The sequence below is a fragment of the Leucoraja erinacea genome, chromosome 1, assembly GCF_028641065.1.
Source record: "Leucoraja erinacea ecotype New England chromosome 1, Leri_hhj_1, whole genome shotgun sequence".
NCBI lineage: Eukaryota > Metazoa > Chordata > Chondrichthyes > Rajiformes > Rajidae > Leucoraja > Leucoraja erinaceus.
In genome coordinates, this window is record NC_073377.1 from 158,557,581 (window position 1) to 158,574,615 (window position 17,035).

At 42.2% G+C, this 17,035-nt stretch overlaps 1 protein-coding gene across 1 annotated transcript in view; it reads right to left on the reverse strand.

Annotated features, from left to right (window-relative positions):
• Nucleotides 1–17,035, reverse strand: part of LOC129703884 (uncharacterized) — a 314,315-nt gene that overhangs the window by 179,442 nt on the left and 117,838 nt on the right. Inside the window, exons 5-7 of the mRNA XM_055646562.1 lie at nucleotides 16,309–16,420; nucleotides 13,439–13,506; nucleotides 1,160–1,289 (exon numbers count right to left, since the gene is read on the reverse strand). Coding sequence (XP_055502537.1) covers nucleotides 1,160–1,289; nucleotides 13,439–13,506; nucleotides 16,309–16,420 — 310 coding nt within the window. The remainder of the gene's footprint in view (nucleotides 1–1,159; nucleotides 1,290–13,438; nucleotides 13,507–16,308; nucleotides 16,421–17,035) is intronic.

Consider the following 17,035-nt stretch of genomic DNA (forward strand, 5'->3'; position numbering starts at 1 on the left):
GCAACTGGATACTGGACTTTCTAACCAACAGACCCCAGTCTGTGAGGTTAGACAAGCACACCTCTTCAACCCTCACCCTGAACACCAGCGTCCCTCAGGGCTGTGTGCTGAGCCCCCTCCTCTACTCCCTCTTCACCTATGACTGCACACCTGTACATGGTACTAACACCATCATCAAGTATGCAGATGATACAACGGTGATTGGCCTCATCAGCAACAACGATGAGCTGGCCTACAGGGAGGAGGTCCAGCACTTAGCAGCATGGTGCGCTGACAACAACCTGGCCCTTAACTCCAAGAAGACCAAGGAGCTCATTGTAGACTTCAGGAAGTCCAGAGGCGGCACGCACACCCCCATCCACATTAACGGGACGGAGGTGGAACGTGTTTCTAGCTTCAGGTTCCTGGGAGTCAACATCTCCGATGACCTCTCTTGGACCCACAATACCTCTACTCTGATCAAGAAGGCTCATCAGCGTCTCTTCTTCCTGAGAAGACTGAAGAAGGTCCATCTGTCTCCTCAGATCCTGGTGAACTTCTACCGCTGCACCATCGAGAGCATCCTTACCAACTGCATCACAGTATGGTATGGCAACTGCTCTGTCTCCGACCGGAAGGCATTGCAGAGGGTGGTGAAAATTGCCCAACGCATCACCGGTTCCACGCTCCCCTCCATTGAGTCTGTCCAAAGCAAGCGCTGTCTGCGGAGGGCGCTCAGCATCGCCAAGGACTGCTCTCACCCCAACCATGGACTGTTTACCATCCTACCATCCGGGAGGCGCTACAGGTCTCTCCGTTGCCGAACCCGCAGGTCGAGGAACAGCTTCTTTCCGGCCGCTGTCAATCTACTAAACAACGTACCTCGGTGACTGCCAATCACCCCCCCCACGGACACTTATTATTTATTTTTTTAATTCAAAATCGTTTGCTATGTCGCTCTTCAAAGGAGATGCTAAATGCATTTCGTTGTCTCTGTACTGTACACTGACAATGACAATTAAAATTGAATCTGAATCTGAATCTGAATGTTTATTAATGTTTGCTTGGAATATAAAAGTGTAAAGGTAAATATCATATTTTGCCATTTAAATATTATTAAGAAATGTTCTAATAAATGAATGAGCATTCAAATTATAAAGAAATTAACTGAATATCATACCTTTTCTTTTAAAAAATGAATCACGTGGGATTTTCTGCTGTGATGTTACTTCAGTATGAAAGGACCTTTCGATTACTGGCTGAATACTCTCTTTTCGTTCTTGTTCAGTAGGGGTGTGTTGCTCAGTCACCTGATATAATGTATTCAGATATTTATTGTTTCCTAAAACAAAATTAATTCTGTCTTCCTTTAAAGTCCAACATTCAAGTACATGAATACTTTTGCTCTCTACCTGACATTTTATCGTACATCTGTAAATATTCAGTTACATAAATTTCATGGTATTGAATCACTGAACTAGTTAACATCTTGTGTTTATCTCAACTACGGTGGTTTAAGGGGGGGGTGGGAGAGAGTGTTAATTTATGTAAATGTGAATCCATGGGTGGGTTTGGGGATGGAGGGAGTGTAAAAAGTATGAGTATGTGAATGTTTGAAGTTCTTTTAAATGGAGAGACACGGTAATCTCGTTTTATGTGACACATGCAATGACAATAAAGCATTCTGATTCTGATTCTGATTTAAGGGGTCATATTTGGCACAATTTAGGGAGCCATTGGCATAATGGCACACCAATCATATGACATAATATTTCCAATAATTGATTTTATTTTGTGAAATAATCCATACTTTCAATTGTATAATACTGAAAATATGGAGATTATTAAATTCCATTTATCATGTTGTGGTGACAGGGAGCATGTGGTAATTGAGGAATTGACATTTTTGATGATAAGCGAATAATACTAAATTTTTGAAAGAACTGTTCTTAGACCACATAACAGATTAGCCATCTCATTGCATTGAAATTACATATAAACAGTAAATAATTGACCCCTTCGTGCAGATATAGAAAAGGACAATGGTTAAGATCACTGCTGATGGGAAGGAACGAACGTTTAATTCTATGATGTACAGCATATGGATTTTGAAAAAGGAAATGCTCTAAGTAATTCTGGTAGTATAAATGAATAAGGAATATTTAATCTAACTCTTGATTTAAATTGTTTTACTGGAAACACCAAAGAATAGTAAAAGAGCTGGATAGGAAAGGCTAAAAATCCAATGTGCCAGAAGCCATTTTTAACTGTGTATAATTAAAGAGTGGAATCACCCACTGGACATTTACTGCGGAATCATCCATTTGGACATTTAAAACAATGTTACAGTCAGTGTAAAATGCTGTGACATAAAAGAATCAATCAATCAATCAATCTCAATTTCTAACATGCAGACTCCATTGGGTTTATTTTACATTTTTCGCCTGGTGTTAATGGTGAGTTATGGTGGTTCTACCACACAGGCAACAATAATTCAGCGACACTGAGAGGGCCAAATACCTAAATCCTTCAACAGCCAGATCTCTTTCAATATAGAATGTACTGTGAAGGAAAATGACCTGAATGCTATCCCAGGCAGGAACTGGTCAGAAGATTCTGAAAAAGGGTCCAGACCTCAAACATCACCTATCCATGTCTTTCCAGAGATGCTACCCAACCCGCTGAGTTACTCCAGCACTTTGTGTTCTACTACAGGAAAAGTTTGCAACACCTACAAAGTCTGAGAGTGATGGAATCATTAAAAAATGGCAAATTTAAATGTTGAATTCTTTTATGAAATCTGAGGATTCCACCATTCCCATTCATGACTCACAAATATATCAGCCGCTGGCACATGGAATTGTGTGATTAATTCCCCCATCACCATTTCTACAACTTGTTTTAATGGTGAATGTACGGTCCAATGTTAACACGTCAGTCAAATACTCTCTTAATACTCCATTATCATCAGTTTAGACTGAGAGACTGGATGCATCCGAAAAACGTTATTTGTGGTATTTAATATCAGGGGTTAACAATTCCTAACAAAATGATACTGTACAAAATGACATTCCAGTTAAATTACTTTCAACTGATTTCTCTTGAGATATAAAATAGAAAAAATGAACATTATTATTATGTTAATTTTGCTGTATTCAAATGGGGAACCAGCTCCAATTGACCTCTTGGTGAAGTTTACATTATGTACATTTTGACTAGCTTTTACAGTAACCTAACCTGCATTCATGGTTGCAAAATTGGGAAAGTGCTTTTAGAATTTGTATTAGGAACAACCTGAACAAGGGTGCAAAGAGTGCAACAGATATTTAGCTTCATACTTCATTGTGCTGAGCATCTGGTGCCTGTTTTCAGCAGAGTAATTAATGTACCATGTATGTAGTATGCAATAATGTTTATGGCATGGTTGCTTCAAAGTTTTCATAAAATAGAAAATGAGAAGTCAACATTCAGCACTACTCAATGTATCAAACATTTGGATGAAACTGCCTTTAATGTGCCGCATTGATGTTGAGGCCACTTTCAACATCTATACCCCTCAGCAGAAATCAGCCGACATAACACACACCAAGGAACAAGATGTGGCTCCTAGTCTCTACAATTCTATGGTATACATTGACAGTGCCAAAGTAGAGATTATTGAGCGCTTCACGTTCTTCAGTTTGAATATCACCTGCAACTTGTCCTGGACCAGCCATATCAAAGCAATGGCTAGGAAAGCACACCAACACTTCTATTTCTTTTGAAGCTGTGGGAAGTTCAGCATGTCCCCCAAAAACTCTCACACAATTTCCACAGATGCGCCATAGAAAGTATTTTATAGAGTTGCATAAAGGCACGGTTTGGGAACAGCTCCATCCAAGACCGCAAAAAGAGTGGACGTAGTGTGGACCAACCTCCATTCCACTGACTCCATCTACTCTTCACATTGCCTCGGCAAGGCCACCAGCATAATCAAGGACGAGTCTCACCCCAGACACTCCACTCCTTCTTCTCCCCTCTCCCTTCAGGCAACAGGTGTAGTAGTGTGAAATTGCACACTATTTAGGGACAGTTTCTTCTCAGCTGTTATCATACAACTGAACCATCCTGTTACCAACTAGAGAGTGGCCCTGACCTACCATCCACCTCATTGGAGACACTTGAAATATCTTTAATCTGTCTTTTCTGGACCTTATCTTTGCACTGGACATTATTCCCTTTATCGTGTATCTGATTTTAATCATGTATAGTCTTTTCACTGATTACATGACACTCAACTAAAAAGCTTTTTGCTGCACCTCAGTACACGTGACAATCATAATAAAAAACAAAACTAAACAATTCAGCTCTTCGGTTTAAATATGCGATCTTCTCCAAATGGGGAGAGAGTTCAGAAATCGGACGTGCAAAGGGACTTGGTGCAGGATTCCCAAAAAGTTAATTTGCAAGTCGAATCAGTATTAAGCAAGGCAAACGCAATGCTAGCATTTATTTCAAGGGCTAGAATACAAAAACGAGGATGTAATGCTGAGGCTTTATAAGGCGCTGGTCAAGCCGCATTTGAAATATTGTGAGCAATTTTGGGTACCATCCCTGAGGAAGGATATCGGCTCTAGAGAGGGTCCAGAGAAGGTTTACAAGAATTATTCCATGAACGAGTGGGTTAATATATGATGGGCCTGAACTTGCTGTTTTTTTAAAGGATAAGGGGGAACCTCATTGAAATCTACCGAATAGTGAAAGGCTTGGATAGAGTGGATGTGGAGAGTATGTTTCAACTAGTGGGAGAGTCTAGGACTAGAGGTCGTTGCCTCAGGGAGTCTAGGACTAGAGGTCGTTGCCTCAGAATTAAAGGTATTTTTAAGGCAGCAATAGATATGCTGCCTATCCCGCTCTCCAGCATTTACTCCAGCATTTTGTGTCTATCTTCTATTATAGATAATTTCTTGATTAGTACGAGTGTCGACTTATGGGGAGCAGGCAAGAGAATGAGTAAGGAGGAAGAGAGAGATCAGCCATGATTGAATGGTAGAAGATGGGCCGAACGGCCTAATTCTGCTCCTACCACTTATGACCTTCTTTGTGAAGCCGTCCAATAATATCATAGCTCGAGTTTTTCACTAATGTTGACTATCCCTTTAATTTTTTTTTGCCAGATTGGTCGTTATAATAGGAGAATAGAACCTGCCATATGTTGAAGGTGTTCATGTAGGTGAATGTGTGTATGTTGGGCGAGAAAGTGTATATTTCTGTGTGATAGTCAAAGCAGATTTCATCATCTGCAACCATCTGAAACTATTCTAGCAAATTTTATAAAGATGAAATAAGTTGGTGTTATAGTCACGCAATAACAAACTTGACTATCAACACACACACTGGCAAAGTGTTGTTCCAACATAGAAAGCATGCAGCTAGTTCTATTTTCATGCTGCTTTCAAAGTATACTTTTGGCATTGAGCTCTTTAGTTTCCTACTCAGTAAAATATATATTTATCAATTCACATTACTTATCATTGGTCTATTTAACAAAACCTGCATATATTATACATATTACTTATTGCGATTACATTTTTTGCATGCACCTAAATAATGATCAGTGTAATGTATGAATGTTTAATCAAAATATTTTCAAAAAATTCTTGCATAAATTTCTTCAATAAAAAAATCTCACCTTAAGGTAAAATTGCTTTTAGACTCAAGCATCAAACATAATAAACATTGTTCCTGTTGCAATTCAGTTAGATTTTCCTCATGAATATATAACATTATTCTAAGTCCAAAGACAGTTTTTCTTTACATATGCTGGTCTCAACTGGTGACACCCAGTATATAAGTTCAAAGTTCTAGGAGCAGAATTAGGCCATTCAATCATTCACTCCGCCATTCAATCGTGGCTGATCTATCTTTCCCTCTCAACCCTATTCTCCCCATAACCCCTGACACCCATACTAATCAAAGATCTGTTAGTCTGCACCTTAAAAATATCCATTATATGGCCACAACCATCTGTGGCAATGAATTGCACATTCCACTTAACTCCAATTATTTTCCCATTGACCAATACAATGCACACTGCATACATGCTTATTAGATATATGCATGGCAATTTTCAAAATATACATATTTTTTGTATATTTCCGAGTAAACTTGTATTTTGTGTAATTGACAAATAAAGACTCACATGAGAGAACATTGACCCAGAACTTGACTGTGGCTTAATTGGTGACCTTTAATATTGTTGCATAGCATTACTACAACCTTTTCCCTTATGCACATGCCATTGGAAGTTTTGGTTGTGCCTGAGGTCCAAAACCCAAGTCTGATTCTGAAGGTTGCGGGCAAAAGTAGGCAGAGAACAGGGGTGTGACAGGGGCCTGGAAAAGTCTTGACTTTCTAGAGATTGGCACAGATGGATGGGTTCCTTGATCAAGAGAGGGACAGAGATATATTAAGGAGTGGGGGTAAGAGTGGGGGATCTGTTCATGGGACAATTAGATTATGGGTAGTTAGGTACCATGTTGATGGGACAGAGGGCGAAGGGACTGAATAAATCAGGAGAACGGATAAGTGATATGATTTGGCTAAGTGGAGTCCTTGCTAAGAATAGTGGTGTGATAACACAATTGTCCGAGGTCACTGTGTACCAATGTGAGCAACCTAACATGTTACATACCATGTTACATTCCATCTGCAATGTTCTTGTTCAGTTATGTAGTTTGTCCCTTTGCCGTGAAACCTTATACATCCCTCTGTCCTACATACATACTGGGGGGCAGTGTTAGCTGTGAGGAGGATGCTAGGAGACTGCAAGGTGACTTGGATAGGCTGGGTGAGTGGGAAAATGTTTGGCAGATGCAGTATAATGTGGATAAATGTGAGGTTATCCATTTTGGTGGCAAAAACAGGAAAGCAGACTATTATCTAAATGGTGGCCGACTAGGAAAAGGGGAGATGCAGCAAGACCTGGGTGTCATGGTACACCAGTCATTGAAAGTAGGCATGCAGGTTCAGCAGGCAGTGAAGAAAGCGAATGGTATGTTAGCTTTCATAGCAAAAGGATTTGAGTATAGGAGCAGGGAGGTTCTACTGCAGTTGTACAGGGTCTTGCTGAGACCACACCTGGAGTATTGCGTACAGTTTTGGTCTCCAAATCTGAGGAAGGACATTATTGCCATAGAGGGAGTGCAGAGAAGGTTCTCCAGACTGATTCCTGGGATGTCAGGACTGTCTTATGAAGAAAGACTGGATAGACTTGGTTTATACTCCCTAGAATTTAGGAGATTGAGAGGGGATCTTATAGAAACTTACAAAATTCTTAAGGGGTTGGACAGGCTAGATGCAGGAAGATTGCTCCCGTTGTTTGGGAAGTCCAGGACAAGGGGTCACAGCTTAAGGATAAGGGGGAAATCCTTTAAAACCGAGATGAGAAGAACTTTTTTCACACAGAGAGTGGTGAATCTCTGGAATTCTCTGCCACAGAGGGTAGTCGAGGCCAGTTCATTGGCTATATTTAAGAGGGAGTTAGATGTGGCCCTTGTGGCTAAGGGGATCAGAGGGTATGGAGAGAAGGCAGGTACGGGATACTGAGTTGGATGATCAGCCATGATCATACTGAATGGCGGTGCAGGCTCGAACGGCCGAATGGCCTACTCCTGCACCTAATTTCTATGTTCTATGTTTCTATTCCCACCTATTTTTCATATTTCTTGGAAATATGACATTTGGGCCTCTCAGTGGTATTATTAATATAGATTGTGAATAGTTGAGGCCCAAGCAGTGACCCCTGCGGTATCCCAAACCTCACAGCCTGCTAAATGTCACTTATTTCCACACTTGGCTTTTAGTCTTGCAACCAATTTCCAATCCACATGCTCTGATCTCATTCACCAACCTGTTGTTGGCGACATTTAATGTCTTCTGAAAATCTGAATACATCATATCCATTGATTTTGCCTCATTCTCAAAGTACTCTAATAGGTTAGTCAAACATGATTTCCCTTTAATAAATAAATGCGGACTCCCTCAATCCTGGTATTCTTTTTTGAGTTCTCTATTATAACATCCAGCATTGCTCCTTTCTCATGATGCTAGATTTGCAAGTGATCGTTTCCTGTTTGCTCTTTCCTTTCTTTCTTAAATAGTGAGGTCGGAATCTATGGCACTTTGAAAAATCTTGCTCATTGCCCGTTATTTACATAGTCATCTCTTTCAAAACTCTGGGGTGGTGATCATCAGATCTTTGGAACTTATTGGTTTCGCTATCACCATCTTTTCTCCTATTTTTGTCGGTACTACTTTCCCATTGGTTCCTCTTTCCCACTACACCCTTTGCTCTGATAATTCTTGCAATTATTTGTGTCTTCTGCAAAAACAGGCAAAAGTATTAATTTATCTGCCACTCATTGTTCCCTATTATATATTCTCCTACAGTGCAGTTCCACCTGCCTGGCTTACAACTCAATGGTATCAACCCTGAATTCTCCAATTTTAAATTATAACTCCCTTCTCTCCCAATTTTCATCACTTCATATATTTTCAAGACTACCTGCTCTGATTACTCCCTTATCACCTGCACATAGCACTTTGATCACAATGGGCACAGGGAATGGATGGGAGAAATGGGTGCAGGTATAGGGACAGGTATTCCATCTTCTCCGGTTGGGGGTGTGGATGGGAATCACATTGAAGGTGGCAGAAATTTCAGAGAATTATATGTTGAATGCGGAGGCTGGTGGGGCGAAAGGTGAGGACCAGGGGAACTGTATCATTGTTCTGTTTGGAGAGAGGAAGCGAGAGCAGAACTACAGGTTCAGAGGAGACATGGATGAGGGATTCATCTATGACAGCAGGAGGAATCAAGTTCAAGTTCAAGTGAGTTTATTGTCATGTCTCCCTGTATAGGACAATGAAATTCTTGCTTTGCTTCAGCACACAGAACATAGTAGGCAATTACTACAAAACAGATAAATGTGTCCATATACCATGATATAAATATATACACACATGAATAAATAAACTGATAAAGTGCAAATAACAGATAATTGGTTATTAATAATCAGAGTTTTGTCCGAGCCAGGTTTAATAGCCTGATGGCTGTGGGGAAGTAGCTATTCCTGAAGCTGGTTGTTGCAGTCTTCAGGCTCCTGTACCTTCTACCTGAAGGTAGCAGGGAGATGAGTGTGTGGCCAGGATGGTGTGGGTCTTTGATGATACTGCCAGCCTTTTTGAGGCAGCGACTGCGATAAATCCCCTCGATGGAAGGAAGGTCAGAGCCGATGATGGACAGGGCATTGTTTACTATTTTTTGTAGTCTTTTCCTCTCCAGGGCGCTCAAATTGCCGAACCAAGCCACGATGCAACCGGTCAGCATGCTCTCTACTGTGCACCTGTAGAAGTTAGAGAGAGTCTTCCTTGACAAACCGACTCTCCGTAAGCTTCTCAGGAAGTAGAGGCGCTGATGAGCTTTTTTGATAATTGCGTTAGTGTTCTCGGACCAGGAAAGATCTTCAGAGATGAGCACGCCCAGGAATTTGAAGCTCTTGACCCTTTCAACCATCGACCCGTTGATATAAATGGGGCTGTGGGTCCCTCTACTACTCCTTCCAAAGTCCACAATCAGTTCCTTGGTTTTGCTGGTGTTGAGGGCCAGGTTATTGCGCTGGCACCATATGGACAGTTGCTCGATCTCCCTTCTGTACTCTGACTCATCCCCATCAGTGGTACGTCCCACAACAGTGGTGTCGTCAGTTAGCTTGATAATGGGGTTCGCACTGTGGTTGGCTACGCAGCCATGGGTATAGTGTGAGTACAGCAGGGGGCTGAGCACGCAACCTTGAGGTGCTCCTGTGCTGATTGTTATCGAGTCTGACACATTTCCACCAATACGAACAAACTGCGGTCTGTGGATGAGGAAGGCGAGGATCCAGTTGCAGAGGGATGCGCAGAGACACAGTTCTGCGAGTTTGGTAACCAGTTTGGAGGGGATGATTGTGTTGAATGCCGAGCTGTAATCGATGAATAACAGCCTGACATATGAGTTTTTGTTGTCCAAGTGGTCCAGTGTGGAGTGGAGGGCCAGCGAGATCGCATCCACCGTTGGTATGTTGTGGCGGTAAGCGAACTGCAGTGGGTCCAAGTTTTTGTCGATGTAGAAGTTGATTTGCTCCATGATCAACCTCTCAAAGCACTTCGTCACCACCGGCGTTAGTGCCACTGGTCGATAGTCATTGAGGCACGTCACCTTACTCTTCTTGGGCACCGGTATAATTGATGCCCTTTTAAAGCAGGTGGGGACCTCAGACCTCAGAAGTGAGAGGTTGAAAATGTCCGTAAAAACTCCCGCCAGTTGGTCCGCACAGGTTTTTAGAAAACGACCGGGTATACCATCAGGACCAGGTGCTTTTCGGGGGTTCACCCCTCTGAAAGATTTCCTGATGTCGGCCTCTGTGACTGAGACTGAAATCCATCACAGCGAATGGGGGATCGGGAAGGCATATCAGTATTCTCACTGTCAAAGCGTGCGTAAAACGCGTTGAGCTCGTCAGGGAGTGATGTTTCACCGACATTCGATCTGCCTCCTGGTTTCGCCTTGTAGGAGGTGATTGCATTCAGGCCCCGCCACAGCTGCTGAACATCTGTCTCATCCTCCAGTTTGGAGCAGAACTCCCTTTTGGCCTTTTTGATGGCCTTACCAAGGTCGTATCTGGACTTCATGTAGGTCACTGTATCATTGGAAGTGAATGCCCTGTGTCTGGACTTTAGAAGAGTGCGGATCTCAAAGTTCATCCAAGGTTTCTGATTGGGAAACACTCGGAAGGTTTTTGTAGGGATGCAGTCCTCCACACATTTATTTATGAAGTCTGTAACGACTGTGGCGTATTCGTTCAAGTCCGTTGCCGAGTCCTTGAACATTGCCCAGTCTACAGACTCCAAACAGTCCTGGAGTTGTTCTTCTGTCCCCCCCCCCCCCCCCCCCCTCCGACCAGCTCTGTACTGACCTCACCTCTGGGGGTGCGCTCTTCAATTAGGCAGGAAGAAGCAGCACCACGGTATGGTCGGACTTACCGAAGTGAGGATGAGGGATAGAACGAAAGGCATTCTTGATGGTGGTGTAGCAGTGGTCGAGGGTGTTTGGTCCTCTGGTGCAGCAGGAGACATGTTGGTGGAAGTTGGGGAGTGATTTCTTGAGGTTCGCCTTATTGAAGTCCCCAGCAATGGTGGTAAATGCCTCAGGGTAAGACGTCTGGTGTTTGTTGACCACGGCGTGCAGCTCCTCCAGTGCCAGACGGACGTTTGCCTGGGGTGGGATGTAGACCGCGGTCAGGATAATGGATGTGAATTCTCTTAGGAAGTAGAAGGGACGGCATTTCACCGCAAGATGTTCCAGGTGTGGAGAGCAGGAGTTGGACAGGACTGCCACGTCGAAACACCACGCAGAGTTGACCATGAGGCAGACGCCCCCTCCTCTCCCTTTCCCAGATGCCAGTGTACGGTCCATACGGTGGATGGAGAACCCTTCAGGCTGGACCGCTGAGTCTGGGGAGCTGGGGGTGAGCCATGTCTCTGTGAAACAGAACACAGAGCATTCCCTCAGCTCCCTTTGATAAAGCAGTCTTGCCCTTAAGTCCTCCACTTTATTTTCAAGGGACTGTACATTAGCCAGTAGGATAGTAGGGAGAGGGGGCCGAAGTCCCCTGCGCTTCATTCTGACCTGAAGTCCTGCCCGTCGGCCACGTTTCCGGACACAATGGAGGCTTCCCCTTTGTTTCCAGGTACTGTACTTGCTGTACCTGCTGTTTCTGCGGACCTGCGCTGGAACGGGGATTCCCTCACAGACGGCAGCTCCAGCTCCGTAACGAACGGGGGTTCCCTCAAAGTCGGCAGCTCCAGCTCCGTTGTTCCTGGGAGATCCAGCCCGTCGGCTCTGGGGGTCATCCCGGGGTTTCAAGGTACAGTACCTGGGATCCTCAGTCGGGTCGGGAGTTCCACAGCCAGCGTGGGAAAGTTTAAAGTCCGGGGCCCGCAGCTGCGGGAGATCGCGAAATTGCCAGAGCCTTGAGGTGCTCAAGCAGCTTGTCCGAAACGGCACCGATTTCTGCCGTTTTTCTGATCCAGGTAAGTTGTTGGAAGTTGTAGTTGAGCCTTTTATTTTCCGGAGCTCCGCAAAAGTCGCCGCAGGCAGGCGCCATCTTGCATCCACTTTTAATAAAGAAAGCACATCTCGGATGTTCTAGAATGGAAAGCCACATTTTGGGAACCGATGCGAGAGAGATAGAGAAATTGATATAAGGGATTGCGTCTATGCAAGAGGCAAGGTGAGAGGAGGTGTAGTCCAGATAACTGTGGGATTCAGTGAGTTTGTAGTAAATGTCAATCCATTTTCTGCCCAGTGATGGAGATAGAGAGATCAAGAAAGGGGAGAAAGGTGTTAGAGATAGTCCAAGTAAATTTAAAAGTAAGGTGGATGTTAGTGGTAAAGTTAATGAAATCAAACAGTACTTCATAGGTGCAGGATGCTGCTTCAACGCAGTCATCGATGTAGTGGAGAAAGAGCTGGTGAATGGTGCAGGTGTACATGTGGAACAAGGATTGTTCAATATATCCAACAAAAAGACAGGTACAACTGGGACGAATGTGTGCCCATGGCTACAACTTTAATTTGAAGTAAATGAGAGGCGTCAAAAGAAAATTTAATGAGGATGAAGACAAATTCTGCCAGGCGGAGAAGAGTTTTAGTAGGGGGAAACTGTTTGGGTCTCTATTCAAGGAAGAACCAGAGGGCCTTGAGATATTCCTAGTGGGGGCTGGACATCCATGGTTATGATGCGTAGTAAGCCATGGTAAGGCTTAGACATTCAAAGTTATTGAATGATTGAAGTGTGTGTGAGGTGTCTCAGATGTTGGTAGGATGAAACAGGACCAGTGGGTGATAGGATGGAATCAAGACATTTGGAGATGTGGTCTGTGGGGCAGGAGTAGGCAGGGACAATGGGTCTGCCAGGGTATTCCTGATTGTGGACTTTTGGAAGGAGATAGAAGCGGGCAGTGCAGGGCCCGGAAACTATAAGATTGGAGGCTGTGAAGGGGAGATCTCAAGAGGTGATGATTTTGGTAACAGTGTGGGAGATGATGGCCTGGTGTTCGTCTGTGGGGTCATTGCAGAAAGCAAATTATATATGGGCCCAGAAAGATTGTGCTATGCATCAATATTCAACCAAATAAATATAATTAATATACTATTCCAACAAAATTACTATCCAGAAACTCAGAACAAGTAAACACATTGAAATTAGCACTAAAATCCAAACATTAAAATGAAAGCATAATGGAAATAGAGTTTTCTCATAATACATCAAAATGTTAAAATCTTGACACAGAAAGTATGCTATCAGAAATGCATGTTAAAGCAAAATTTGTAAGCATTATAGATACCATAATAAACATGATGATAGATAATTACATTTTTTGATTCCGTGAAGTCCGTTAACGTTACAACTTCAGGTGTTGTGACTGGTTTTGACAGAGCGGCTGCAAAAATAATGTACAAATCTGTAGTGATTTTCTTCTGGTTTCAGATACTGTTTGTATGAAAGATAATTTAGAGTTTTCCCATAATACATCAAAATGTGTAAAATCTTGACAGAAAGTATTCTCAGAAAGCATGTTAAAGCATTATAAAAAATGTTAGATAATTAAAACTTTGAAGACTGTTTGGTATAAAAAAAGACATTTTTTTTCCATGAGCAGTAGCTCTACTCAATAACCAAAAGTCTGTAGCCTCCTTTTGCTCTGGTATTTTAATTCATTCACATGTTTAAACGATAATGTTTTACTCTTAATGTTTTATGTTTTATTCTTAATGGTTTACAGTATGCCGTGTTGTTACTTGCGAGCGGAGCACCAAGGCAATTTTTTTGTATGTGTACATCCTTGGCCAATCAACTTATTCATTCATTCAGATTCCACTAACAGTACAATATTGTTTTAAATAGAAAGTAGGCAACTGAAATGGTGACATGGTTCTCAAAGCATATTTATCCCCAATGCATTAATTTATTCACATGCATGCACTCACTCATTCTCTGCCACACTATCAAATGACCCATAAGCATTCAGGATAACATATTGAAAGCTTTGAAAAAACAAATATAGAAAATAATTGGTTTTATATGTTTTCAAAATAATCCATTGGCGTTCCCTTCTCAAATGACTGATTAGGTAATTGGAGCATCCAACGTGTCCTAGATTTAACCCCTAAGGCAAATTGGTGATTTCATTAAAATATGAATTTTAACTATATCAAATCCCTGATGATGGTTTCTGTCAGCTGATGAGATCTGAGTTTAAGAACCTTCTGAGCCCACCCCTCCTCCATGCTGCTCCAAGATGTACACTGTAAGGTTATTGGAGTAACACCATTACGCAGCATATTCAGGCAAATCATAGATCAAAGCAGAGCTGACCCACCAGTTGATGTCAGTTTTTCAATGATGTCTCATTTTCCAGCTTCATCTCCATAATAATGACAATTAAATGGTTGTACTTTGAAAACTGCCTTAGAATCTGTTTCTCAATCCATTCTACTTTATTCCTGTGCTTGACAATACTCTTTCTGGTAAGAATTCTCCTTGATGAAAATTGTCCTCCCCCCCCCCCCCCCCCCCTTTTTTTTTGAACACAGGTCACGGCCTTGGGAGCCGAGCTACCAGCCCACAAAGTCGGCTGCGGAAGTCAGTTATAGGAACGGATCTGCCAGCTCCGGCTGACCTGGAGTTCCAGAGACCTGGCCGCAGGCAGCAAATTCAACCTGCGGATCAGCCGTGGAAGTCACCTATGGGAATGGACCTGCTGGAAAATTCGACCCGCCGATCAGTGCGGAAATCCTGATGTAGAGCTCGGCAGCCTCACCCGTTCTAGGCGCGACATTTTCAAAGGAGACTTCCATTGGGGATTTATAGTGCACTCTCATAATTTTGTCTAGATTAAAGAAGGTGCCGGACCACCAGTTGTCCTATGATTACTGTAAACAATGTCATTGGATAGTGTGCTATTAGAGGAGTTTTGAACTAGATTCCCTCTGCAGCAGCCTCCCTGCACCTTGCAGTTATTACCATATTACATTCATATCATGCAGCTCCTCCAACACTTGCTGCATTTTCTCTTAATCTGTCTCTACTTGATGCTTTCTTAGTTTACAAAGCATCAGACCATCACCAATTTTCTGTGATGTGGTTGGTGTTCCACAAGGCAGCTCTCTCAAATGGGGCATCTCTTATCTCACTAATTTATTTATGAGTGGCTGACTGAGAAATTATGAAGATGTCTCCAATAGAACCTTGGGATGATCATAAAACAGATGGTAATAGGTACTTTAACACTGATTGATTTGGCAGGAGCAGGGCTTATTAAAGGAGGCTGCACAGACCCGCCATCATCTGGTGTAATGCCATGAGTTCCCTTGAATACCATTAGACATGATAAGGCAACTCAACCTCTGTCTCTGGACTCTCTGCACAAGTATTGCATTTTGCTAACTGCAACCCCATATCAAGCCTCTCTTTGTTATATTGCTCCATAGAGAGGCTCAAGGCAGAGATGCCAAGGAATTTCTTAAAGTCCCACAGTACTGCCAAATGACCTTCAAGTCTTGGTAGTGTATTAGAAACTGTGATAAACAAACAGGGAGGTTCGAAGTGCGGATACTGAACAAAACTATTAGCAATATTTCTCCCAAACTTTTTTCTAAAGATCGCCAAGCACCAAACCAACCCAATTTCTGTGAAGAAAGCATTTGTTCATATTAATATTGAAAACCTTAAGAATGTGAGTCCCCCAAAAATCCGAATCACGCCATCATGGGCATGTCTTTGACATGGATGGAATTGATTTCTCAGAAACACTGAAGATGAATGCAGCTATTTAACTGTATGTTGAAGGTTATGGACTGAAAACCTGCTGGTTTTAATCAATATTGTTTGAAGAGTATGTTAATCTGGAGCAGAAGGAAACAATTTATCTTATAATTGGCACGGCTGTTGATTTGGGAACAATATGTTGTGTTGCCCAAGGCCAGTAATGAGGAACAAATTTTGTTGTGGATTGCTATGTTTTGATAGCTAAGTGATCTGCTAATAATTTGTATGATCACCAATTAGATTAAATGTTGCTTCTTGGGCATTTTATTTTTGTGTATATGTATAATTTTACATCTTCGACCAAACTAATAATTTCATATTATTTTCCAACAGATTAATGTTTTCGTTCATTCATTTCGTTCATAAGTTCTACATTTTGTAATTTTGGAACAAGGTCTTTCCAATGTGCACTTACATTTAAACGTAGTTAAAGAAGAACAGATACCATCTTCATCAGTGCATACATGGTCAAGTGGTTGCATTCTGGTGCTCTTTCCAATGATATTTTTCCGACTGATTGGGCGCACCTGGAAAATGGCCAAATGTAACTTCAACAAAACCTATTCCCATGAATGTAGATTTATTAACCAAAATGTTAGTTATTGTAACAAAAAAATTAGGTCAAAACAAAAATTAAATAAAGATAATTATTTTATCTGGTAAAAAATGGATTTGCATTTGTCTATCATTCACCATTTCACAACATCCCAAAGTGCTTTGCAACCAGGTAAGTGTCATTGAAAATTTTAAACTATTAGAATGTGGAAAACAAGACAACAATTTATAAATTGTCATAGAACTCAATATGACAATATATTTACTTTAGTTTAGTTTAGTTTAGTTTAGTGATACAGCAAGGAAACAAGCCCTTCGGCCCACTGAGTCTGCGCCGACCAGCGATCCCCACACATTAACACTATCCTACACACACTAGGGACAATTTACACCTGCACCAAGCCAATTAACCTACAAACCTGTACGCCTTTGGAGTGTGGGAGGAAACCGAAGATCTCGGAGAAAATCCATGCAGATCACGAGGAGAACGTGCAAACTCCGTACAGACAGCACCCGCAGTCGGGATCGAACCCGGGTCTCCGGCGCGGTAAGGCAGCAACTCTACCGCTGCGCCACCGTGGCCGCCC